The sequence below is a fragment of the Gopherus evgoodei genome, chromosome 1 (genome assembly GCF_007399415.2).
Source record: "Gopherus evgoodei ecotype Sinaloan lineage chromosome 1, rGopEvg1_v1.p, whole genome shotgun sequence".
Classification (NCBI taxonomy): domain Eukaryota; kingdom Metazoa; phylum Chordata; order Testudines; family Testudinidae; genus Gopherus; species Gopherus evgoodei.
In genome coordinates this window covers 319,768,192-319,795,873 of record NC_044322.1, presented here as the reverse complement: position 1 = coordinate 319,795,873, position 27,682 = coordinate 319,768,192, and the positions used below count along the sequence as shown (strand labels likewise).

General features: G+C 44.2%; 1 protein-coding gene across 1 annotated transcript in view; it reads right to left on the bottom strand.

Annotated features, from left to right (window-relative positions):
• Positions 1 to 27,682, bottom strand: part of ST7 (suppression of tumorigenicity 7) — a 241,074-nt gene that overhangs the window by 79,514 nt on the left and 133,878 nt on the right. The window contains 6 exon segments of the mRNA XM_030549069.1: positions 1,438 to 1,535; positions 6,613 to 6,767; positions 9,070 to 9,145; positions 16,600 to 16,715; positions 17,297 to 17,351; positions 25,529 to 25,688. Of these exon segments, the coding sequence (XP_030404929.1) occupies positions 1,438 to 1,535; positions 6,613 to 6,767; positions 9,070 to 9,145; positions 16,600 to 16,715; positions 17,297 to 17,351; positions 25,529 to 25,688 (660 nt within the window).

Genomic DNA, 27,682 nt, shown 5'->3' with positions numbered 1-27,682 from the left:
TCAGCTTGTGTAGGGAAGGGGATTGTTGTCTGTAGGACATCCACTTCCATTTTTTGCAGAAGTTGGAAGGTGTGTAGTGAATGAAACCAGGGACTGCAAGAAGAGAGAGAATGATCTCATGGGTAAGGCAGTTGAATTCTGCCCTGGAGAACTAGATTCTATCCCTGCCTTTGCCACAGAATTCCTATGTGATGCTGGGCAAGTCACTTAAACCAAACTTTTCACAGGTTGTCAGTAACTGTGTTCCTCATTTTCTAGGTACCTGACTTGAGATCCTGGGGTCTGATTTGAAGAAGTGCTGAGCACTCACACCTGCACATGAAGTCAATGGGAGCAGTGCTAAGGACATATAAGGGGCTATATAATACTAAGTACTCTGGAAAATCAGGAGCCACATCTCTCAAATTAGGCACCTAACATTATAGATACTTTTGATCATAATATCTCTGTGCCTCAGTTTCCCATCTGTAAAATAGGGATAATAATACCATTTACTTTACAGAGGTATTGTGAAACTAAATTAATTGTTTGTGAAGCACTCAAATCCTATAGTGATGAATGCTAGAGAAAAGACCACAAGGAGATAAAAATTCTGTTTTCAAAGCAAGGTTTGAATGGTGTGTAGTAAGTAAGGCATGGGCCACACATTGACCAATATGGATAAAGCCCATGTATTGAACATCTCAGTAAATCAACATCATCCGTTCTATGGACTGAATGAGGCAAGGATCCTGTGGAAAAATAGTATGTGATAATGTAATTAAAGACTGCATCACAATGCATGTGAACAAAGGGGCTGGATTAAGATTGTACAAGCAACCTGAACGCTAGCATTTCCTAGCATTTTCTTTACTTTATCTTGCAACCTTAATAATCTTCTTTTAACATAGTTTATATAAAAAATTAGACACAAAAATCTATCAGCAGCATTTTTATCACCAGCTATACGTGTAATCTGCAAGCAAACTGAACATCATTTCTATGCTGTTGCTTTCAAAGGACATAATTACATGTAACTATAAATAAGACTAAGATTTTGTCAGCGTTATTTTTAGTAAAAGTCACAGACAGGTCATGGGCAATAAACAAAAATTCATGGAAACCGCGGGGCTTGAGCGTAACCAGGGGGTGCAGCCACGGGGGGCGCACAGTTCCTGCTCCCAAGATGGCCGCAGCTGCGGGAAAGGGGTGCACAGACCGGCTGCAGCCCTCTCCTGCCATCCCCCAAGCCATAGGTCAGGGGCTGCAGGGTCCTGGTTCCAGCCATCCAGCCCCAGGTGCAGCAGGGCAGGGACGCACAGTCCCACCTCCAGCCCCAGCTTCAGCTGCTGACAGCTGAAGCGGAAGACGTCACGGAGGTGCGGTAAAGTCATGGAATCCATGACTGCCGTGACCTCCATGATTAAATTGTAGCTATAAACACAAACACAGACTCACATCTCTCATCATTTTTACAGCTTCCCTGGTCCTTCCCAGCTTTCTTGCACACATTGCCAGCCTCCGCTTAATGTATACTAACACATTAGTATCTCGTCCTGGAGAAGGGAAAAAGAAAAAAAGATTAAAAAAGAATAGATAAAGCAATGGTCCATTTAACATGCCCACATAGTATAAACTGTAGCTGACCCTCTGCATTTTTATCATTTTTGATCAACAAGGACACTATAGTAAATGCAATGAAGAACATGGGGCTAAATTCTGTTGTTGGTTACACTGGCCTAGGTCTGGTATAACTCCTCTGAAGTCAACAGAGTTACTTCAGATATACATTGGTATTAATAAGACCATCATTTGGTCCCATGTCTATGGAGTACAGTCAGCCCTCAAGTTATAGAAGTCTTCTAAACATGAGACTACTACAGCATATAACAATCAAAGAAGGGGAAGGCTAGTCAATTAATACATAAAACAAATGCAGTGTTACAGTTAGGCAAGTAGAGTAATTTGTTGCTATTTATCAACTAGTATAGCAGTCAATACTTGATAAAGATAATAGGCTGCTGCAGGGTGGCTATACAAGTGAATGTCACCTTCGGCATTAGGCTTTGTATAGATTAAACACCATACATTCATTATAAGGAAAGGCAGTTAAATTTGAATTTCTGCTTTACATTACTGTTGCCCCATTGCTCGTGACATTAACAGATTCCAGATATGACAATATTGTGGAAAAGAAAATGCCCTGATAACAAAGAAGGCACCAAAAAGTAACTAGCTGCAGCAATGGCTCTCATGGAAGATAAGCCATTAGATTCTTGTCTTAATCTTTCTATGAGAACCAAGAATCATTCTCTGACTATAATTATAATATGTCCTTCTAACATGCTTTTGGACCAACAGGAAATGTGCATATAGTTAATCGTCTATAAAATTACCATATAAAGAAAATATAACACACCTGCTAGAGATTATCTTCATGTAGAACATGCGGCCTTTAAAGATTTTGAGACAATAGTCCTAACATTTTCAAGTCTTTAATAATAAGAACAAGATGTGTGCTGAAAACATTCCAAGTACCTACAAATTATTTTAAAGCTGTGATTATACTTTTCAAATAGATTAAGCAACAGGTTGAAAGGTCTGACTTTAGAAGAGAAAATAAATAATGCAGAAGAAGGAATTTCTTCAGCTGTATTTTATATTATGTAATTCCTTATCTCTATACTGAGTCCTATATATTTAATAAAAGACTCATTCGTTACATCTGTTTTCAACATCTATATATGGTGCAACTAATAGGGCATATCTGTCAAACCGGGACTCCTTAAGAGTTATACTGATTGAAGAAATGGTTAAGTGTATTTTCTCATTATGACATCAAGATAACCCTTTAAGCCAAGATTTTCAAAAGTGACTAGTGTTTTGGGGTACATCTAAAAGGCTCTTTAAAGGAAGGGTTTACAGCACTTTCTAAAATTCAGATCCCTTCATGGTGTGTCAGCTTGGGCACCCAGAATCAATGGTCGTTTTTAAAAACAAGAGCTTAACTGTTTAGAACATTAAATATTGTGTGCGCATGAATGTATGTACACATGCACATAAATGTAGGCATTTGCTAGGGTTTAAGAAGGAACATCATGGATCCCACTTGTGAAAGACTAACATGTCCACTCCTTCCCACCCCAACAGCGTCATGAAGGTTTGGCAACAAAGAAATAAATACTTAGCAGTGAAACTCACCCTTGTGCAAACGGTCAGCACACTGTTTAGACATCAGTCATTAGAGTAGATTTTAAGTAGGAATTAAGTGGTGCATAGGCCTTCACCTTTATCTCACTCAATAATGAATTGAATCTCACAACACTCCTGTGAGGTAAAGTATCATCGACATATTTAAAGATGGGGAAAAGTGAGTCATTTTGGCTTTGTCTGCACTAGCAATTTTTCTAAAACTTTCTACAGTTGCACTATTGCCGGTTCAACTCCGTTGGTGGTATCAACAGTGAGAATGCTAGTATAGACAGATATCCCTGGTGACTGACAGCATTTGAACTACTGTGCCATTTAGACTTACTCTGAGTACAGTGAGATGACACAGTGACTGAAATGTGGTGGCCTGTCTATGCTTTGCTTTCACATCATTGCCACCAAATGTGGCAGTGCAAAGATGGGAAATCTTAAGAAAATTGTAAGTGTAGACACAGCCAGAGAAATTAAGTGACGTGTTCAAGGTCAAACAGGAAGCTAGCGGTATCCTGACTCTCAGACTTGTCCCTTCATCACAAGGCCACACTGTCTGTGAAGACCCAAACTCATCTGTTGTCAGTGGAATGGGGGGAATACATGTAGGGAAATTAATGAGCTGCTTAACCAGATGAACTCCTTGATTCCCCATATAAAACTGATTGCTTATCTCTTCGTACTGCAATTTTTAGAAGCTGAGAGTTGGTCCAGTCATATTTGTATCTATTATAGGGGGAATGGGTAAGGACCCTTACATTTAGTATGCTTAACACTTTCTCTGATAAAGGACCTTGTGACCTTTTTTTGAGAAGCCATTATTTGCAGTAGACCTTTGATGTTCCACAGGAGGAATGCCCTCAGGCTACAGAAGTGTCATTTTTTTTGTTTTTTGTTCCATGAAATTATATCTCAGCAAAAGCTGAATGGAAACTGTTAATAATTGTCATAGCTTCTCTCTGGCTTTTGTTCCTCAGGAACAGTTACAGGTGTATTTAATAGAATTCATTTTTATTTTTTCCTTTAAAATAACATAGAAACTTATATAGAAACTGCCACCCCATTTTATTTAGGTTGCAAAGGCAAGCACTTGAAAGTTAGGAAATGCCAGATTTACAGTGTCTTGATTGGGGTCCCTTGTTCACACGCATTATGACAGTCTTTAATTACATGATCAAATATTATATTTTCCACATAACTTCTGCCTTACTCAGAGCACAGCACAGATGCATACAGGAGCAGAATCAAGATTCCATGGGGAACCATAAATCTGCTGGTGCCTGAAAGATGCTTGGAGAGGTCAAGTACTATACGTACCTATTTTCTCAAAAAATGTGAAATCATTGGGAATGTATCATTCTAAATACTCTTATATATCCAATAAGGATATAAAATAATATCATAAACTTTTAAAAAGTTCCTGTTTTCAGGTATAGACTTGTTTGTGCTTTTGGGAACAAATATCACAGAGGTCTGTCAAAAATTCCACTATGTGTGAGTTCTATAGGCAATCTTCCAATATGTGAAGTTGCCTAACACTGTGAATTTGTGTTCCAGAGGAATGTGAATGCATACATATATGTCCGTACTTGTATTTATGCTGTTCACTGGCTTTCTCCTTCACCTCTTTAGTACGACAAGAATAATTTAGATCTGGTGGCTTCACAATCTTTTGTTCATTAGCTGGTAGTGATAGATAGATAGATAGATAGATAGATAGATAGATAGATAGATAGATAGATAGATAGATAGATATAGGTATAGGTTTATGAACAAACATTATGTGTCTGTCATATCCACTACATCTGCTTTATCAAACTTAGTCAATAAATTAGTAATCAAAAAATTATCTAAAAGTTTAATCAATGCTACCTATTACTATTAAGTGTTTGACTTATTTTTCTGTTTTGTTTTGTGTTTCTGTTCAGCCCATATGGGGATCTCTCTCAATCTATCCATTCTAACTTTCCCAATGTCACTTTAATGAATGTGTCTCCTCAATAGCCTTACCCTATATACCATATAAAGTTAGGTTGTTATGTACTGGCTTTTACAGCTGGTGAAAGACTGAGAAATGGATACAACTTGCAGAGCACTCAGTCCATCTAGACATGATCTCCCAGACCTACCACCAAGTTTATTCATTTGTCCCTTAGCAGCCACCTACAATATAGCCCTAAATTTTCAGAATGTCTAGTTATTTTGAGAGTCTCATTTGAGTCGCCTTAAAAAGACCTGCTTTTCTCGGCATCAGGTCTCTTTAAGGTGTTTTACATTTGGGCACCCAAAATCCCCAGTCATTTTTGAAAATGCAGGCTACAGCGGCTGTCTGGTTTTTCTGATATGCACTGCCCATTTCCAGCTGTAATTGGGACACATTCAAACAACAAATGATGACTAAGGCTAAGATTTAGTTATGAGCATTTTTAGTAAAAGTCATGGACAGGTCATGGGCAATAAACAAAATATCACGGCCCGTGACCTGTCCATGACTTTTACTACAAATACCAATTACTAAATTTCTTCTCCTGGGCCATGCTACTCTGGGGGCCTCTGCTCCAGCAGTGGTGGCTGTCTGGCCCTGGTGGCCCACTTCTTTGTGGCCCCCAGGGATCACTCTCATGATGGCCTCCAGGGCTTCCCCTGGGGTGCTGGGACTTGGGTGGTCCCCGTGGCCGCTCCTGGGACCAATGCTCGGGTGCTTCCTGGAGCCACTGCTCCATCTGCCCCCGGGACCACTGCTGCACAGGCACTCTTGGGGCTGCTCCCGGGACCAATGCTCGGGGGCTCCCTGGGGCTGCTGCTCCAGCCACCTCCAGGACCGCTGCTGCTTGAGTGGCCCTGGACAGCTGGTCCCAGGGACCACCCAAGACTAGGCTGCCCCCAGGACTGCCGTTAGGCCACACCCCGGGGCCAGCCACAGCTGCTGCTGCTGCAGCAGCCCCAGGGCCAGTCACACTGGCTGCTACGGCTGACCCTGTGGCCAGCTCCTTGTGTGCCCCATGGCCAGCTGCACTGGCCGCTGAAGCTTCGGAAGTCACAGAGGTCGTGGAAAGTCACAGAATCCATAACTTCCACGACCTCTGTGGCAGAATCGCAGCCTGAATGATGACTTATATTTTTACTCGTATCATTGCTGAGATTATGAGAAAACCAGGCAAAAAGAATTGAAAGAGAATATAAAGACTCAGACCAAATTCCAATAATTGTTAGAGATGTTTCCAATTCTCCATTGTCTTGTATTTTGAGATACTCACAAACACTTGTGTGAAGCGAACAATGTCATTTTACTCTCACTTCACATAGGCATATATAACTAAACTACGCGCAAGGAAAGGAGAAAGTCAAGCCTGAATAAAAAGATTCCGAGCAGGCTGAAGAAATTCTCCTCTTACTCTCTAGCATTATTGAAGAAATTGCAAAGAGGCTTACTGTGCTGGGCTTCATACTGGGCTCCATGATGCTGTAACTGCTGGCTACGCCTATAGCAGCCCTCTCCTGCTTTCAGAGCCTGCTTAAACAGCTTCTCTGCCTCCACAATAGTTGTTGCTTCCTCTTCAGCCAAGAGAATATAAGCAGTGGCACACCTGTCAATGAGATCAATGACAAAAAGCAATAATTCATGAGACAGCAAATTCAATCCCTAGCTATCAAACACAAACACATGTGGACTGGCAAGGATGTATCAAATATATAAGAAATTCTGTTTTGTTCAGGTTCCTTTTTGACAAATCTTTGTACAGTAACTACATTAGTGGCCAGATTCTACATTCTTACTTATTCAGAAGAATATTTAACTACTGGAGTAGTTCCAGCGAAACTAATGAAGTTGCTCGTGAAGTAAAAGTACTGTTTTATGTAAATAATGGTGGTCAGATCTGGACCTGATATCATCATCATCAACTCACATGAGATCTTTAGTTCTAAGTATTATTATTGTCAGCATATTATATGGGACATCTTTGATCTTTTTAAAATTAAATGTTTTCGCTGTATGAAAAGAAACAAAGAACTGAACCAACTACAATAAAATAAGAAAAAATACATAGGTAAATACAATAGAAAGCCATGTTCACCCAGTCATATGATAATATTTTACATTTGTTCATTGTTTTATGTAGGTAGAAAAATCAGAGAAAAATAACCAAAGAGAAAACAAGGGATCAAACACTAGGTTATTTTTCTCTGATTAATACGCAGTCAGTTTACCTTAGCCTGGAATGTAAAACTACTTCTGGCAGATACCTGAGTGGAGTCATTCTCTTTTTATACACTTTTATAGCACTTGTATTGCTTGTCATGCCAAGAAAGCCTCATTGAAATGAACTGATTGTGGGATCACAGAAATCCATGATTTTTCATTAAAAAAAATTAATAGTGGACTCATGGACAATAAAAATCCTATAGACTTGCATATTTTTTACATGATATCAAATAAAATAGATAAATATTAGCTCTTTTGCTCTTGCCTCCATCCCCAGCTAGGGTTGCCAACTTTCTAGTCACTCAAAACTGAACAGCCTACTCCAACCCCTTCCCTGAGGCCCTGCCCCTGCCCTTCCTGAGGCCATGCCTCCTGCTCACTACATTCCCCCTCCCTCAGTGGCTTGCTCTCCACCATCCTCACTCACTTTCACTGGGCTGGGGGTTGGGGTGAAGGCTCTAACTGGGGGTGCAGGCTTCAGGGTGGGGCCAGAAATGAGGGATTTGGAGTATAAGAAGGGGCTGCAGGTTGAGGAAGGGGTTTGGGGTGTGGGAGGGGATGAGGGCTCTCGGCTGAGGTACTGGCTCTGGGGTAGGGCTGGGGATGAGGGGTTTGGGGTGCAGGAGGGACCTCCAATCTGGGAGGTGGATCCAAGGGATTCGGATCGTGGGAGGGAGCTCTGAGCTGGGGAAGAGGGTTGGGTTGCAGGGGAGGTGCAGGCTCTGGGCTGGGGCTAGGGATGAGGGGTTTGGGGTACAGGAGGGTGCACTGGGTTTGCGGGGCCAGGGCTCAGGCTGGGGTAGGGGGTTCAGGGTTGGGGTGTGGGCTTACCTCAGGTGGCTCCCTGCCTGTCCTAGTACTGCGCTGCGCATGCCCCAGAAGCAGCCAGCAGCAGGTCCGGCTCCTAAACGCGGGGGCCAGGAGGCTCCACACACTACTCTTGCCCGCAGGCACCACCACCCCTGCTCCCTAGTGTGGAGTTAGTGCTCAGGGGGAGGGAGGTGAGTGCGCGGAGCCCCATGGCCCCTCCACCTAGGAGCCAGACCTGCTGCCCACTTCCAGGGCACAGTACGGTGCCAGCCAGGATGGGTAGGGACTAGCCTGCCTTAGCTTTGCAGCACCACCCACCAGACTTTTAACGGCCCGATTGGCTGTGCTGACTGGAGCCACCAGGGTCCCTTTTCAACCAGGTGTTCCAGTCGAAAACTGGACACCTGGTCACCCTATCCCCAACTCCAATAGGGAACTATCTGGTGCCACTTCTCCTCTGCCAAATACACTCATCATTCATCATGAGGCAATATGTTTAATATTTCAACATGCTCACTGACATCTCATTGGCCTTTGCACTGGGCCTACAACTGCTGTATCAGCAAGTGCCAAAGGGGCCATGCTATGCCACACAAACAGATAAGGAGGAAATGATCATATATTAGGAAATCCACTGTGGGTTCCTGGAACTTATCCCCTGCAGCTTTTACCCAGCACCTATACTATAAGGTCCACTTTTATAAATGCAGAGCTATTACAACATCCAGCTTTGGCTTTCCTCACAGTGTCTTGGTCTTTCTGCGACAGGCCTGTAATTAAGAATAAAAATCTTTTTGGCAAAAATCAGTGCCCTAAGATATTATCCACTGGATTTTTAAATGACAGGAAATAATCCTAATGTTATTGTCACTTACTCATTCAATTCCAAGGCTTCATGTGCTGCAGAAATTCTGGCTTGTGGGTTTCTCTCTCTCCATGCTTTTTGCATTACTATTCATTAAAACAAAGCAAAATGGTGGCATGTCAGTCACTGCAGCATTAGCAGGGAGAACTGACTGCACAACAACAACTCGATTAATTGCTTTCAGTTTGACTCACTGCTGAGCATTTCACAAACCAGGAGGTTCAGTCAGTCACTCAAAAGACACATAATCAATTTCAGTTGCTCTCCTCAATCCCTATGGTTAATCTTTCATTTAATTAAACCTTTGTTTACAGCTAAATCTGGACTAGGGCTAGATCATGCGTAAAGCTGCACTGTTGACTAAAGGGGAGGGAGAAAGCATAGGGACTTTCTTCCTCCCAGGAGGGGTGCAACAAGGGCAGTTTCAGGGGGGCCCAGCTGCCCTGACCAGAACTGTAAATTAGGCCCAGAAAGCAATCCCTCATGACAGAGGGGCGGCCAGGTCAAATTTGAATGCCACCCCATGCACCTGCTTGACCATTTCTCTCTCTCCCACACACGCACACCCCTTGGCAGTCCTTCAGGTGCCGAGGGGCACTGGGAGCCCCCAGTCCGCAGGAGGGTGGGAGGATTGGATCTGAGCTTTTGGTGCTTCCTGGGGAAGTGAAGATGCAGAAGGAGGATGGATCCTGGGAGTCCCAGAACTACCTGGCCCCTGATGGGGATGGTGCTCTTCAGCATGACTCCTCTCAGGGTAAGAGCTTGGGACTGAGCATGAGGCAGAGAGACCATGGGGCAGGGGCTCAGGATCTGTAAGTCATTGTTCTGCATTGCAAAGTACATTATTCAATGCGTTATTCAATGAATATTTAACACAATTAGAATATTTTGATTCTTCTTCGAGCGCTTGCTCGTATCGATTCCAGTTAGGTGTGCGCACGCCACGTGCACGTTCATCGGAAGATTTTTACCCTAGCAACACTCGGTGGGTTGGCTGGGCGCCCCCCGGAGTGTCGCCGCCATGGCGCCGGATATATATACCCCTGCCGACCCAACGGCCCTTCAGTTCCTTCTTACTGCCCGTGTGGGTCGTTGGAACAGTGGAGCGCGGCTTAGCTGATTTCCACTTCCCTAGCTACTCATAGTTCTCTCGTTATTCTTTTGTAAATAGTTGACATTTCTATAGTTGCAGTTAATTCTTATAAAAATGAATAACACTGTTAGTGTATACAGTTAAGAGGGGTTTTGGGATTAGCTCCTTCCCCGCACCTGGTGCCGGGGCCCATGCCCGGTTCACTGGGTTTCTAACGGCGCTCGGCCTGTCACAAGCCAATGCCAACAGGAGATCCCCACGACTCCTGCCTTAAGTGCCTCGGGGAATCCCACCTCGCCGATGAGTGCCGGATTTGCAAGGCCTTCAAGCCGAGGACGAAAAAGGAGCAGGACTTTCATCTCAAACAGCTCCTGATGGAGGCAGCTCTTACTCCTCCGCCCTCGGCACCGAGCGCTGGTCAATTCACGGGCAGGAGCACTTCTTCGGCACTGGATTGCACTGGTACTGCTAAGGCCTCTCGGCACCGACCATCGCCAGCACCGACATCTGCTCGGCACCATTCTCTCTCCCCACGGATGAAGAGACATAAGACTCACGCTGCTTCCGTGCCACCTGCATCGCAGCCAGAGCACCCGGCTAGATCGGACCACCCGGCACTTACACCTGCAACGGCACCGATAACATTGGCTCCGTCAATCCCAGTCCCGCAAGAGCTGTCGAGTCCAGTACCTGAAAGCTCCCCGGCGAAAGCCATGGTCGAGCTCACTATTCCCTCCACGCCAGAGACATTTTCCACGGCGAGGGAGCTGATCGCAATGACAGAATCTGCCCTGTCTCAACTCCTGGCACCGGCGGTCATACAATCTGTAGGGAAGCCGGTCTTGATGAGACCACTCTCTGTCAGTACCACAGAGCGGCATTGTTCATGATCGCGATCCCGCCGGCATTCTTGGTCCCATCGTCGATCCTGGTCCCGATGCTGATCGCAGTCCCGTCACCGATCTCTGTCTCGGCACTGGTCAGCATCCCGTTCGCCGGCCCAGTACTCTCGGCACCGATCCAGATCCCAGCACCACTCCAGGCACCGTGACTCTCGTAGCCACTCCAGATGCCGAGCTTTGAGATCCCGGTCGACCTCCCAGCACCGCTCCGGTCGTAGATCCCGATCTTGTTCCCGGTACTGGTATGGCTCCCGGTACCAATCCCTGGTGCTGCACAGAGCGAGATCAATCATAGAGGGAGATTCTTCCCAGGGGTTTTCAGCCCCTCCTTGGCCATCCCGACATGCATTGGTGTCCTCTCATGCGGACAGTTCCTATGCACAGGACCGTGACTCCGATGTGCCCACCAGAATCTTCCAGTAGACCCAGGCCCAAGATCAAGGCCCCCATCAGTGGTCATTTTGGACACCTTGGGCGTACCACCAAGCCCAAGGTGTACCTCCAGTCCCATCTTGCTGTGCTCCATCAGAGCACCGGGTGCCGGAGGCGACTATCAGCCGCCCCCCTCCTACTGGTACGGAGGAAGCGCCTGTTCGGCCACCAGACTCCCAGATTCCACTGGAGCTGGAGGTCGTCCGAGAGCAAGTGTCCACACAGGACCTGCTTGTCCCTGGCTTCTCCTCTTCCTCCTCTCCTGATAAGGCGGTGGCGGGGAATCCTCCATGGGCCCTCCTCCAATTGACCTGAGAGCCCATCAGGACCTCCTGAGACGAGTGGCACTCAATATGAATCTCCAGGTAGAGGAGGTGCCGGAGATAAGAGGACCCGGTGGTGGATATTCTGTCGGCTGACACCCCCACAAGAGTGGCCTTACCATTCATCCGGATGATCCAGGCCAATGCTGATACCATCTGGCAGTCTCCAGCTTCTATTCCACCCGCTGCCAGGGGAGTTGAGCGCAAGTACATGGTGCCCTCTAAGGGGTACAAGTACCTGTACGTCCATCCTCCTCCCTACTCCCTTGTTGTACAGTCTGTCAATGAGAGGGAACGCCATGGCCAGCAAGCTCCGGCTTCAAAATTGAAGGAGGCCAGGCACATGGACTTACTGAGCCGTAAGGTATACTCTGCAGGAGCCCTCCAACTCCAGGTGGCAAACTAGCAAGCCCTACTTAGCCACTACAACTACAACACCTGGGCGGCGGTGGGCAAGTTCACGGAGTTAGTCCCTTAAGACTCCGGTCAAGAGTTTGCTGCCCTCTTGGAGGAGGGAAAGAAAGTGGCGAAGACTACCCTCCAGGCCTCGCTGGATGCAGCAGACTCTGCAGCCAGGACTCTGGCCTCGGGAGTTGCCATGAGGCACATTTCATGGCTTCAAGTGTCAGGCCTCCCGCTGGAACTACAGCATACCATACAGGACTTGCCCTTCAACGGTCGAGGCCTCTTTTCTGAAAAGACTGACCCTAGGCTGCAAAGCCTGAAGGACAACAGGGTCATTATGTGCTCTCTCGGCATGCACACGCCGGTGACTCAATGCTGGCACCCCAAGCCTCACCGCCCTTACCCTCCACCTAGACAGAGGCAGGACTTTGGCAGAGGGTGTGGTCGAGCCAGTCATAGACAGCAGTCAGGTCCCAGGGGGCCAAAATCAGGGCCCCTCCAAGCCACCTACGGGGCCAAAGCCAAATTTTTGAAGGTGCGCCCGAAGACGGCGTACCAGTGACTTTCCAGGATCCTTTCCCTCCCTTTTACAACCGCCTCTCCTTTTTCCTCCCTGCGTGGTCCCAGCTAATTTAGGATCGTTGGGTCCTACGCACGGTGGAACTTGGGTAACACCTCCAGTTTATTTCGCCCCCCCCTTACCGCCCCCCATCCTCGTCCCTCTTCAGGGACCCCTCTCACGTGCAATTCCTCTTACAAGAGATGCGGACGCTCCTTGCCATGGGAGCCATAGAGGAGGTATCAAAGGATGAAAGGGGCAAGGGGTTGTACTCCCGCTATTTCCTAATCCCCAAGGCGAAGGGAGGTCTCAGACCTATCCTAGATCTGCGAGAACTCAACAAGTTCATGATAAAGTTGAAGTTCCGCATGGTATCCCTGGGGACCATCATCCCATCCTTGGATCCCGGAGACTGGTATGCTGCCCTCGATATGAAGGACGCGTATTTTCACATCACCGTCTATCCTCCACACAGACGATACCTCCGGTTTGTAGCCAACTGTCAACATTTTCAGTGTACGGTCCTTCCGTTCGGCCTCTCTACAGACCCAAGAGTATTCACAAAGTGCATGCTTGTAGTCGCCGCCTCCCTCCGCCGCCATTGGATACACGTGTTTCCATATCTCGACGATTGGCTCATTCGAGGGACCTCCGAGGCACAAGTCACCCATTATGTGGACATTGTCAAGGATCTATTCATGAGTCTAGGCCTGATGATCAATACAGAGAAATCCACTCTGGTTCCCACACAGAGGATAGACTTCATTGGGGTCATCCTGGACTCCAATCTTGTCAGAGCCTGCTTACCACAGCCTTGGTTTCAGGAGATGGTAACAATTATCCGAGGCCTACAGAATTTCCCAACAACTTCGGCTCGCACTTGTCTCGGTCTCCTGGGTCACATGGCTGCCTGCACGTTCGTGACCAAACACGTCAGGCTACGCCTCCGTCCCCTCCAATCTTGGCTCACCTTGGTATACCACCCAGGAAGAGACACCATAGACATGATAGTCACGATTCCCCCAAGCATTCTAGGCTCCCTCGCCTGGTGGTTGACACCCTCCCTGGTGTGTGCAGGGATGCCATTCCATCCACCTCAGCCTTCTATGTCCCTGACAACGGACGCGTCATCTCTCAGCTGGGGTGCCCATCTCGGCCATCTTCACACTCAAGGCCTTTGGTCATCTCAGGATCTGGCCTTGCACATCAATGTCCGAGAGCTGAGAGCAGTCCGCCTTGTGTGCCAGGCGTTTCAACAGCATTTGCAAGGCCGTTGTGTCTCAGTGTTCACAGACAACACAATGGCCATGTATTTACATAAACAAGCAGGGAGGAACACGGTCCTCCCCCCTTTGTCAGGAAGCCATCCTGCTTTGGGACTTCTGTATAGCCCACTCGATAGACCTGGTAGCGTCTTTTCTCCCAGGGGTTCGGAACACTCTGGCGGATCAACTCAGCAGATCCTTCCTGTCTCACGAGTGGTCAATTCATCTGGACATTATTCATTCTGTTTTCCAGAAGTGGGGCTTTCCCCGTATAGGCCTCTTCGCTTCCCGCGAGAACAGGAAATGCCAGATGTTCTGCTCCTTCCAAGGCCTCTCCCCGGGCTCGATCTTGGATGCTTTCCTAATGCCGTGGACGAGCCAACTGCTTTACGCCTTTCCACTGTTCCCGCTGGTTCACAGGGTCCTGATAAAGCTCCGCAGGGACAGAGCTCGCTTGTTCATGATTGCTCCAGCATGGCCCAGGCAGCACTGGTACACCATGCTACTCGACCTGTCGATAGCCAACCCAATTACCCTGCCTCTTCGCCCAGACCTCATAACTTAGGACCATGGCAGACTTCACCACCCAGACCTGCAGTCCCTTCACCTCACAGTATGGCTGCTGCGTGGTTAAGCCAGTCCGAGTTACGTTGCTTTGCCTCAGTACAAGTACTCCTGGGTAGCAGGAAACCTTCCACTCGGTCAACGTATCTGGCCAAGTGGAAGCATTTCTCCTGCTGGTGCGAAACGCATAATGTTACTTCCACTGAGGTCTCGATCCCCACCATCTTGGACTACCTCTGGTCTCTCAAACAACAGGGCCTAGCGGTATCATAATTGAGGGTGCACTTGGCAGCCATCTCTACCTTCCATCCAGAGGAAAGTGGCCGCTCCATGTTCTCACACCCTACGGTTTCTAGGTTCCTCAAGGGCTTGGACCGACTATACCCCCAAGTACGCCATCCCGCCCCAACCTGGGACCTCAACCTGGTTCTAACCAGACTTATATCTGCCCCTTTCAAGCCGTTAGCAACCTGCTCACTACTATACCTGTCCTGGAAGACAGCTTTCCTTGAAGCCATTACATCGGCCAGACAAGTCTCCGAGCTTAAGGCTCTCACAGTGAACCCACCATATACTGTGTTTCACAAGGACAAGGTGGAGTTGTGACCACACCCGGCTTTCCTCCCTAAAGTGGTATCGGCCTTTCATATCAACCAGGATATCTTCCTTCCGGTCTTCTTCCTGAAGCCACACTCATCATGACAGGAACAACAATTGCACTCCCTAGACGTCCGTAGAGTGCTCGCATTTTATATCAAGCGGACAAAACACTTTCGTAAAAGGCCCCAACTCTTCATCGCGGTGGCAGACCGAATGAAGGGCCTACCTGTCTCCTCCCAGAGGATCTCATCTTGGGTGACGGCGTGCATCCGTACTTGTTATGACTTGGCTCATGTCCCCCTGAGCCACCTCACCGCACATTCTACCAGGGCTCAGGCTTCATCCACTGCCTTCCTGGCTCATGTACCCATCCAGGAGATATGTCGCGAAGCTACCTGGTCCTCCGTCCACACCTTTGCCTCATATTATGCTCTGGTTCAACAGTCCAGAGATGATGCAGCCTTTGGCTCAGCAGTTCTGCATTCTGCAACATCTCACTCCAACCCCACCGCCTAGGTAAGGCTTGGGAATCACCTAATTGGAATCGATATGAGCAAGCACTCAAAGAAGAAAAGACGGTTACTCACCTTTATAACTGTTGTTCTTCGATATGTGTTGCTCATATCCATTCCAAACCTGCCCTCCTTCCCCTCTGTCGGAGTAGCCGGCAAGAAGGAACTGAAGAGCCGTTGGGACAGCAGGGATATATATCCGGGGCCATAGTGGCGCCACTCTAGGGGGCAACCCAGCTGACCCACTGAGTGTTGCTAGGGTAAAAATCATCCGACGAACGTGCACGTGGCGAGCACACACCTAATTGGAATGGATATGAGCAACACATCTCAAAGAACAACAGTTACAAAGGTGAGTAACCGTCTTATCAAAGCAGGTTATAATTTCCAGTTTCCATTGCTCCCTACAGCTTCCAGTTTCAGTGGGCCAGTAAAACACAGGGCTGAGTTCTACTTCACTTACATGGGTGTAGCTCCTGTGTAAATGAGGGCTGAATTTGACCCAGAGTGTGTAAATCGGCATTGCACCAGATGGTATTACAACTTGTTTTACCTCTGTATATGTCAGAAACCATTGCTAGAAGTAGGAGGGAAACTTGAGTCTTTGTAAACGTGAATGGCTTTAGTGACAGACAGTACAAAATATAGTGAAGTGTCTCTCAAGCAATAAATGGCACATAAGTAAATGATTATTTGTTTGAAATCTACACATTAATAATGTGACTCCACAAATTCCCAATTTTTTACCCAGAGGAGCATCACTGAAATATGATCAAACCCTTGCCTTTGCTAGTCTGTTTGAAGAAAGTTGATCCCTGAGCCAAATTTCTACTAACCCCAGTCTAAAACTACCATTAAACACTCAGAAAAAGTGCATTTTCTTACTGGCATCTGCAGGCCGTAAATGATCTGTGTCACATGTGAAGAACGTTTGATGATCCTGTGCTGAAAGATTCATATCATAGTAGGTCAAAGGTTCTCTTCCTGTCACCCATGTATATCTGTAAAGGCACCAACAAAGTCAGACATTTTGGTACATAAGAAGACACATATACAGCAAATCTATACCAAAGGGGAATCCTAGAAATGAGAGATGGACATGACCTATTAGTTTATCCAGTCCGCCTCCCTACCAATGTAAAATTGTTCTCTACATTTTGTGCATTTTCCTGTCCTTTGAAGGAGCTACAGTAGTTTCACATAGGCTAATCAGTTATCTTGAAAAATACACATTGGAAATGAATACAGACATATTCAAAAGTTAAGACCCATAGAAGCTAACTACAACCCACTCAATTACTCTGTTACAATCAATTTGAACGGAACTGCCACTGTATTGTTAACAAATACCAGACCCTTTAAAAACATTTAGATTTGTAGGTGTTCTAACTATATTACTGGGCTCTTGAAAATGGAGCTAAATTCCTTCTCATTCAAAAACATTTACCAAGTAGAGAACACAGATTGAAAACTTGAGGCATAGCTGAATGCTGTCCAAAAGGTATTTTGCTTGGTATTTAGAATGTTCTCTGTGCGCTTCTCAGGGCTATGCTACTGCACAACACACTCCTATGACACTTACCGGTTATACTCAGCTCCTCTGAATAGGTTTAATGGATTTCGCCACACTTTGCATTCTGTCACAAGGAGAAACAAAAATATACATTAATGAAACTCCCCAAAATTACAACCTTAACATTGACATTCATAAGAAACATCAATTATCCTCTAAGAAGTTGTGGTGGTCTGCTTTTATTTCCCATACAACCGACTAGCAAATTAAAGGCATGAAGATGCAGGTAAATGTATCTTCTCACTCTATCCCTTTCAAACAATGATTTCCTTATAATTTAGGGTTAACAAATTATATCATTCAAGAAAACAATCCCTAACAAAGTTTCAAACGGAAGATTAAAATGACTGTTTTGATTACTGCCAGGTTTCACATTTACCATAATGAGTGTGGGGCAGCAGGGGAGGATCATATCTGGGATTTTGTGCTGAAAAATCCTGTAATTAATCATGTCCCTGTGGACTTGTTATTTCTAGAGGCAAACTTCATTGTCTAGTTACTGTTATAAATCAGTGAGAATCTCAACTACAATTGGCTGCTTTAATTCCTCCTCAGCATTTGAAATTATTAAAAAAAAAAAACCTGTGGCACCAGCTGCTGACCTTGCTTGAGTTATAACCATCCCACGATTGACAAGGGATGCTAAGATTGATTGGCAGAGGAAAGTTCACGGCAAAGGCTTGGGAACACTAAAAGGGTTTCATATGTTTTGCTCCTCTTATACAAAGATTACAAGATTACAAGTTCCCCACATTCATATCTAAATCCATCTCACAGGCAGGGAGACTCAAGAAAATCCCCAACAATAATACCATTTAGAACAGAGCTTACAAGATTAATAGCATTAATTCCTACAGATTCCCAAATACAAAAGCCTGATTCTGGTTTCACTTGCACAAGTTCTATACCAGTGGAACTCCCTGACTGCAACAGAATCACTCCTGATTTACACCAATGAAAGTGAGACCAGAATCAGATCCAATATTTGCAACCAAAAGATTCAGAGATGCACTGTGTGGTAGCACATAATTTTGCTGCAGACCCTTTATTGTGATATACATCATGCAAGTCACTGCAAGAACTTATCGTGCCTTGTTTTGCCAGCAATATTGCCGCACTGACATTTTATCAGGCTACTTTTCATCACAACCAAATGTCAACCTGAATCTACTAAGAAATGTCAATGGCATCATGTTAACTCACCAGGACCTCACTGCAGCAAAGGTCTGCACTATGATGGTAAGTTGACAAGGTATCTAATCTATGCATTTTATAATACATAGACCTGATCCTGAGACATAATGAATACCCTAGTCTGTCACAATGAGAAATAGAGAGACAAGCTGGGTGAGGTAATATCTTTTTACTGGACCAAATTCTGTTGGGGAGAGAGACAAAACAAAAGTTGGTCCAATAAAAGATATTACCTCATCCAGCTTGTCTCTCTAATATCCTGGGAGCGACAGGGCTACAATAACACTGCATACAACAGTGAGAAATAGAAATATAGAATGGGAGTCAAGCAGTGCTCTTTTCATATTCTCCATTGCTATTGTCCAGGCCTGATTGAGAAGTGGTGTTGGAATGGCAGGGAGAGAAAGCATCTTGCATAAATTTGCAGTGATTCCTTTGGCAGCCTGAAAAATAGAGTTGCAGATGTCAACAGCTCTCAGAGTCAGCCCCTAAATTTGATAACATGTGTAAGACATAGGGCTGGTCTACACTGGGGGGTGGTGGTGGTGGCAGGGATCGATCTAAGATACGCAACTTTAGCTACGTGAATAGCGTAGCTGAAGTCGAAGTATTTTAGATCGATTTACCTCTCGGGCTCACGGTGCGGGATCGATGTCCGCAGCTCCCCCTGTCGACTCCGCTACAACCGTTCACGTTGGTGGAGTTCCAGAATCGATGGAAGCACATTTGGGGATCGATATATCGCATCTAGATGAGATGCAATACATCGATCTCCAAGAAATCTTTTGCTACCTGCCGATACAGCAGATAGTCTAGATGTACGCATAGTGATGTGGCAAAAGGCAGGAGTTTGGAGGGAGCAAAAACAATAGTGGAGAAAAACACGGTTGCAGGAGAGCACTTTTTACTTTCTTCCTGTTTCATTATCTATGAGTTGTTAGCCACAAGTAGTCTTGTTTCAGGCAGGTATGGTATTTAGGTTCATTACATTGTTGCCGAAGAGGCAGCAGGCAGAATGAAGTTGACAGAACGCCAGTCGGGGAAGTGCATTGTTACTTCTGCAAGAATGTTGGATCTCTGTGGATCACTGGCCTGGGATTAATTTAATTATTGTTCCTTTATATTTCTAGTGGGTGTTCTAATACTCATAAAATATGGTTCACATTTAATGAAATATTTCTGTTTAAAAACAGACAGGTGTGACTTTGGAGCAGCCTTGAACAGATCCTGGCTTAATCCCTAGGCTCCTCCATACTGGCCTTTTATGTGCCCTGGCATTGGAGGGCAGCATAAAGGTGTTACATGACTACATTTGCCATTGCACTCTCATCCCTCTGGGTTCTGTGCTGAGCAGAACTCAGCCAAATCAGAGGACTGGGCCCTCCTAGGCAGCAAGAGGGAATGGCTGGCATGGAGTCCTTATTTGGTCTCCTGGATGAAATCCTTCCAAATGTAACACCTTCCTTCTTCAGGATAGGAGTAGGTTCTTCACAGCCCTGCTGAGCTGTACTGTTTCCAGATGTGGCTCCACACTGCAGAAGCATCTGAACTCGAATTTGGCCCTTGGTGAGGGAGTGGAGGATTTCTACTATATTTTAGGTACTTAATGTCCAAAGCAGTCTCTTCATTAGATTACATCACTTCTAAGGAAAGTACGATTTGGGGCCTAAGCAGGCTCACAATGTCTCTTTAGGAAAAAAAAGAAAGGGATAGGAAAAGCAATGGCAGTTGTTAAAAAGGAAAGATCTTATTGCAATAAAATTCTCACTTCAATATTACTTTCTGATAGCAAAACATTGCAACTTACTACAATAAAGACAACACTATAAGAAGATAAATGCTTCCTTGTTCATGTCTAAATCACTACAGCAGCCAGCTAAGGTTAGAAGAGTATACGCCTGCAACAACAGAGGTGTTTGAACGGTGTCCAACCATCCTCTAGTATAGCTGGAGAGGGTAGTTGTTTGCCAAGCTTGTTTCTGCTGATTAATACAAAATATGATTTTTCAAAGTATAGTACTTATTAAGGTAAAATCAGACATCTCAGTCTCTGAAGAATAATTAAATAGTCCGGTTACTCTGATTGCCATAAATAGGAAAGAAGGCAGTTAACACTGGCTTGATGACTGTGATGTCATTCTTTTTGCTTGATTGCTTAACTTATTGCTTAAGTTATTGGACTAAATCCTTGGGTGCATAAGAAGTCAGAACACCTGCTTAGGGTGGTGCAAATGGGGAAAAATGGTGTTTTACTGCCTTTCCAGTCTCCCCTATCCTGGGAGCAGCTGGGCACTAGTTTGGCTGGTTATAGAAGATGCTCCCTTTTTTGTTTCTATTTTTGCATCAGCTCATAACAGAGTCTGAATAGAGCAGCTGTAGTCCTAGTATTCTGAAGAGAAGGATATTTGCTACACTCCAGTAAACAAAAGCCAGCATAAGAAAACAGAGGTGAATCGAACATAGAACAGACATCTTCAGTCATTTAGATTTAGAAATTAGAGGGAATATACCTATTTTGATTTATAATAGTCTGGAAAGCATATCTCTTACATCATATTATAGGATATTGATAGATCACAGTAGTGTCCCAATTACTGAATAACTAGATAGGTCTTATTGAAGAGTATTCTGTCTTTTCAGGCACTCATTCTACAGTGAAGTTCAGAGTACTGATTTCTTTTGGAAGATATGAACACCATGTAGTTGTTCCAGAGGGATTATATGATGGCATTATTAAGGAATTCACAGGATCTGATGTACAGTCATAGAATCATAGAAATACAGGATGGAAGGGATCTTGAGAGATCATCAAGTCCAGACCCCTAAGATGAGGCAGAACCAAATAAACTAGAGCATCCCTGACAAATATTTGTCTAACCTGTTCTTAATAAACCTCCAATGATGGGGATTTCACAACATCTCTTGAAAGCTCATTCCAGGGCTTACCTGCCCTTATAGTTAGAAAGTTTTTCCTAATATCTGACTGAAATCTCCGTTGCTGCAGATTATGACTACTTTCAGTGGACATGGAGAACAATTGATTACCGTCCTCTTGATAACAGCCCTTAACATATTTGAAGCCTGTTATCAGGTCCCCCCAGTCTTCTTTCCCCAAGACTAGATATCTCCAGTTTTTGTAACCTTTCCTCATAGGTCAGATTTTCTAAACCTTTTCTTTATCATTTTTGTTTCTCTCCTCTGGACTCTCTCCAATTTATCCATGACCTTCCTAAAGTGCAGCACCCAGGCTCATAGATGTTATCGAATTCCTGAAAGAGGACTGAAAAGTGGAAGTGGTTCTGATGGAATATTCTATCTAGCTTAGATAATTATCTGACCCCATCACCACACTATCTGAGTACCTCATGGTCTTGCATGTATTTATCTTCACAATATCCCCTGTGAAGCAGGGTAGGGAACTGAGGCACAGAGAGACCAAGTGATTGTCACACAGCACTTCTATGCATACAAATTGAAATGCAAGAGCTCTTTCAGCTATTTTCTTACAGCAGAAAATTTTGTCAAGAGGTTTGAGAGCATCTGTTATAAAATTTTGAGTATATTTTGGACTTGCTGAAGTGTGGTTAAAAGCATTGACACATACAGGCATGTGCTGCACTTTCCCATGCTCTCTGTCAATACAGTCCAACCGTGGTCCACAGTACCACGCGGCTGCTGCGTAATTTTTTAACTCTCCTGAGATGGGAATGTCAACTGCTGAACTTTGCTAAGCTATGCGCAGGTTACATAATGTAGAAAATGTCCAGTGGAGACCAAGATTGCTGAGGTTACCGAATATATTTAACTTGGGAATGCCGCTGAATTTCTGATAAACCTAGATGAGCAGGAGTGAAATACACTCTATTGATATTTAACAAGAAACATGATGGAGATTACTGACATAAAAGGAGCAGATCTAAACAAATACCCTTTCTCATTTATTTATTTTTTTCATTTTCACAGACTTTTCCTCGGTTCTTTAATTCTGACATACTGAAGAGGAGATAAATTTAATGAAATCTGAACTGATTCTAGAGACACAACCCTAATGAAAGCTAAATGAGCTTCTAATATTAAGTGTATGTCTACACTGCACACTCCTTACAGCAGTGCATAGAGTACATACATTGCATGCCCCCTAGAATGGGTATAAAGATCAATGGAGATGGTAAGATGTGGCTTAGGTGAGTGGAGTACAGAGATGCCGGAAACTTAGCATATGTACCCCACACGTTTCTCCATGTGCCCAAGCAGTGCCTCCCCCATCTACACTGCAGTTTTTAGCAGCATAATGTCCTGCTGCTTCCTGGCCACACGGAAAAGCTCCAGCAGCGGGAAGGACTCTGGCAGTGGGGGAGCCAGTGGGGAAAGGCTCCAAGCTGCCAGAACCTTTCCTCACTGTCTACCCACTGCTAGAGCCTTTCACTGATGCGTAGCTACAAACCGCAGTGTGGACTCAGCCTGCTTGTCACTGTGGCATGCTGCTACATATGTAGTGCCTGTACCTTACATGCCGCCACCAGTGTAGACAAGGCCTAACACATATATGTTAAACAGCAAGATGGGGCTAAAACAATTATATATGTGTGAAGGGATCTGCAGTTTTCTTAACAAAAAGCAGTTACATGTCTTCAAACGTCACACATTTATCTACATAAAAATATTAACTGGGAAACAGAGACACGGATTTTGATGAATCAAGGGAAGCATAGTGTTATTTCTGTAAGATCTTATTCCTCAACTGTCTCTAAAACAGAGATTATATTGGCCTCCCTGGTATTCTGTCTATATACCTATACGGCCCCTGTCACTTGAGTATCCAAGCACCCTGGAAGCAATAATGTATTTATCCTCAGAACAGTCCCATAAAATAGGCAAGTTCTATTATCCTCATTTTACAGATGAGGAAATGAAGCACAGAGAGATTAGGACTCTGATTTTCAGAAGTGCTGAGTACCCACAACTCCGACTGGAGACAGTGGTAGCTGCAGGTGCTGAGCACTTCTGAAAATTAGCCTTTAAGTGATCTGCACACACCAGAAGTCTGTGCTAGAGCCAGGAATTGGAGCCCAATCTTCTAAATTCAAGTCCAATACCATAACTATATCACAACCCTCCTTTTCATCACTACATTACAGGGCTTATTTCTTCTGTGCTAATGCTGTCTTCATAGTACAGAGCAAATAAATGCCCCTGTGTCCAGAATAAAACAAACAAACAAACAAATAAATAAATAAATATTTTCACATCTAGACCTTTCATGTAAGGATCTCAAAGCACTTCAGAAACAACAGGGGTAGAGAGAGATAATACAGCTGTTATTAGAAAGACACAACACAGTTCAGGCCAAAATTTTCAGAAGTAATCACTGAATTTGAGGACCTCAGTTTTTGGATGCTGAAACACCATGGATTTGATTTGCAGCACCCAGCACTCCCACTGAAGTTAATGGGAGCTGCAGGTGCTTAGCATCTCAGAAAACCAAGCCCAAGGTGTCTCACAGTAGGCATAAAAAAACAGAGGCCTCTTTCAAAAATCTAGCTGAATATGACTTGCCCAAAGTCACACAGCAAATCTGTGCCAGAGCCAGGAACAGAACCACCCTCTAAGCTATTGCAAACCACAGTGAGCCACTTCTTACTAAAATGAAAAGCAAACAGTGCTTATGAACATTTCATATTAAGTTAAAAATAATATTATGCCAAAGCAGATGAGTGTTCTTGAGATCTTTCTGTGATTTTCTTGATAATGGACTCATTAAACCAAGCATTTCTGTAAAAGAAAAAAGAATTGCTTTGCCTTTTGTAACAATAATGTAAAAAGAATGTGTGTCATTTCTAAGAAACTTCAGAAGTATAGGGGAAATGTTTGTCTTTGGTTTATGCTAATAGAATCCGAGCAATCAGCATTTAGGAAGACATAATTACCTCTGGGCAATTAGTCAATTTCTCTTATTGGAAAACAAGACAATTTTACAGTTAGACTTACATGGTCCTGGCTGAGGGTAAGATTGTGTTTTACAATCTGTCTTATGTAAGAGTGGCACACAGCTGCACCACTTCTGCAGTACCTCAGGAAGGTACAATTCTGCTCCGTTCTGCCACTGGTCTACACTAGCAGAAGATCGTTGCCCCCTGTTCCATTCACCTGTTCTCCAGACATCTGCACCCACTGAACATGAAATCCTGGCTCTCTTGATTTCAATGGGAGTATTGACTTCAATGAGCCCAACATTTCATGATAGGTACAAAGACCTGGCTTACCCCTCCATGCCTTCAGTGGAGATGAAGGAAAGGGGTGTGTGTGTGTGTGTATGTGCGCGCACATGTACACGTATTTCTGGGGTACAAGGGATGTCTTACTTCCTCTAGTTTCCCTGTGGTGCTATTTAGACGTGGACACAATTTGACTTTCAGGCATTATCTTCTTAGGCCCTGATCCTGCAAAGACTTAAGTATATACCTAACTCTATACATGTGAGAAATTCTTTGCAGTATCAGGACCTTAATCACTAATATTTCATTCACTAATAATCACAGATATTTCATTCTCTTTGGATAAATTCCTTAGATAAACAATCAATTCTGCTTTACTCTCTGTGAACTGACTTCAAGGTCAGAGGTTGGCTTTTCACCATACAAAGTGAACTGCAGTTGTTTTCACATTATTTCACCCAAATTTTAATCCAATTTAAATACCAAAGCATACCAAACAAATAAAACAGACGTCTGTAAATACAGCTGGTTTTCACTTTGCTTTTCCTGGGCACAGGCGTACAGCATTAATAAATAGTAAAAGCCATCATTTTTACGAGCGATCTATGACTTAATTTCTGAACACGATGAGGGCAGGCCAATTAAAATTTAAAGTGAAGATTTTTGAAAGAACGTCCAGCAAGAACTATGTTCAGTGTGAGCAAAGGGGATATTTTATCATTCTTCTGCAGTGGAAGCATAGTAAAAAGCCACTAACTTCTTTCAGTTAAACAGGAGAGAAAAAGAGTGACGTTCACAGTTAATTGTTTGCAACAGACAGGAATTTTCTTACCTGAAACACTCTGTCGGTTTGAATCAGAGTCCCCATTGCTTGTGTTAGAGTTGTTGGGGGAGTTATTGTCCACCCCACCCAGCAGAGGGCGCAAGTGGCTCACAGAGACCTGCTCAATGAATGATGTCCCATACTTGCGAAAATACCACCACTCAAATATCTAGAACAGAAGCAAAGGATATCACACTACCAGTGCATATATTTTGTCTCTCTATGTTCTCCATGGAGTCTAATTCGTATGATTTTTATTAATGCTCTCACATCTATTTAGATTTTACTTTACATTCCTTAGCATTTATTTATCCATTCTTAACATTTCTTATTTATCACTCAGCATTTCTCAGAGGCCATAAAAGGAAAGAGATGAAAATAAACAGACTCTGGCTTTCCTACTATCTAATCAATACCTCCCTCCCCACACATATTTACAGAACCACTAATGAATCCCCTGCCAACGCAGGATTGGTCCTTGTATTATAATCTCCAGTCTCCTTTGAGAGATTATCTCACTGACTAATAGATTTCATTGTCAGGACAATTGTATATATATTTATATATACACACACACACATACACCCCTGATATTTTAATAATGAAAATAAAAATTATATTCTGACAGGAGTGTTGTGTGTTGCTGGAAACAATAAAATCAGCTCTGAAAATGAAGACTCTTTCAGATAAATGTAAAAATTCTTTCTGACTGAAAAAATTATAAACACACACATTAGTAATAAGATAATCTCAGAGGGTTCTGAGGTAATATTTGAATTAAGCAGCCAAACTTCTGTTGAGTAACAGGGCTGAAAATGATTCAGGTAAAGGGTTCTTGAAAAATTTGCAGTACTTCCTCATATTGATTAGGTTGGAAACTGTGCATGAATGGCCTTTTAAAAAATGTTTTGTAGTGTTTCTATATTTCTGAGTATAGTCCTTCCCAATACCTGAAACCGCTTACAAAACCCCGTACAAAATATCAGCCCATTATTAATCCTTATTTTCCCTTATGAGTTAGTAAGTGGATTTATTGAAAAACTGCAGGGCTAAGTTCACATATGCAACTCAAGACAACCTGCAGATTCTGTTCACAGAGGGCTGGTACTAAACCAATCTCTGCAGGGCCACTTGTAGGTTCAGTTTCTACATGGTAGTTCAGATTCACTCAACACCTTCCCTCCCAAGCCTTACCCTACTACCAACTATAGTCCCCTCAACTCAGACCCCACATTATTTCCTACAGATAACCCTTCAGGTCATCATGGTACTGAGTTGCTCCTGCTCCATCTCATCTGTCAGATAAGTAATGCTTCTTCCCCAATCCTCATGTGTCCTCATGGGAAAATGAACAACCACCCCTTTGGTGCAGCAGGAGAATTCTCCCACTCCAGATGACACTCTACTGAGCTCTCTCTTGTGTGTGCGTGTGTATGGCATCTACAGAACAACATTCTACAGATGCAGTTGTAGGTCCCTAAGCCATTTCAAGGCCTCCTCAGTGACACTGTGGATATCATCCAATTCACCTTTGAATCCATATATAGGATACTGCGTTATGATGTGTTTGATGGTTTGGATGTTCTCACCACCGTCGCACAAAGGGAAGTCTGATTTTCTACTTGTGTATCAAGTAGATGCCTCTTCCATGGTTTGTTCAGATGCAGTTCAATGTGGACCAAAGTCTATGTGACAGGTCGAAACAGGGAGGGCGGCTTGTTGGTTCAGTAATAAGGTGCTTGTCTGGAATGATAGATAAGGTCCAGAAGCTTTGCTGTTTCCTGGCCAGATCCAGAGACATGAAGTGGTCACATATGGTTCACAATGATTTTTGCAATTTCTGGCATTGTTGGAGTATATTATCCATAACCTGCCGGATGGGAAGTTCTGGATAGTCTTCAATGCATTTAAGTTCTCATGCTGTGGCTATATTTCAATGGAGCTCTGATGTTTGCTAATACAGAAAGCCATGGTAGAGATGTTGACCTTAAAGTTCGCATGATGATTCATATGGTCTGATTCTGCAGCATATCCACAAGTTGGGTATGGCAGCTTCTTGTCTACATGGAGCACAGTGCTCTGAAACTGAATAGACCAGGGCAAAGGCTGATGTTTGTAGGACCAGGACAGCTTGTTCCTGCTGACTCTTGAGTAATGTTGATG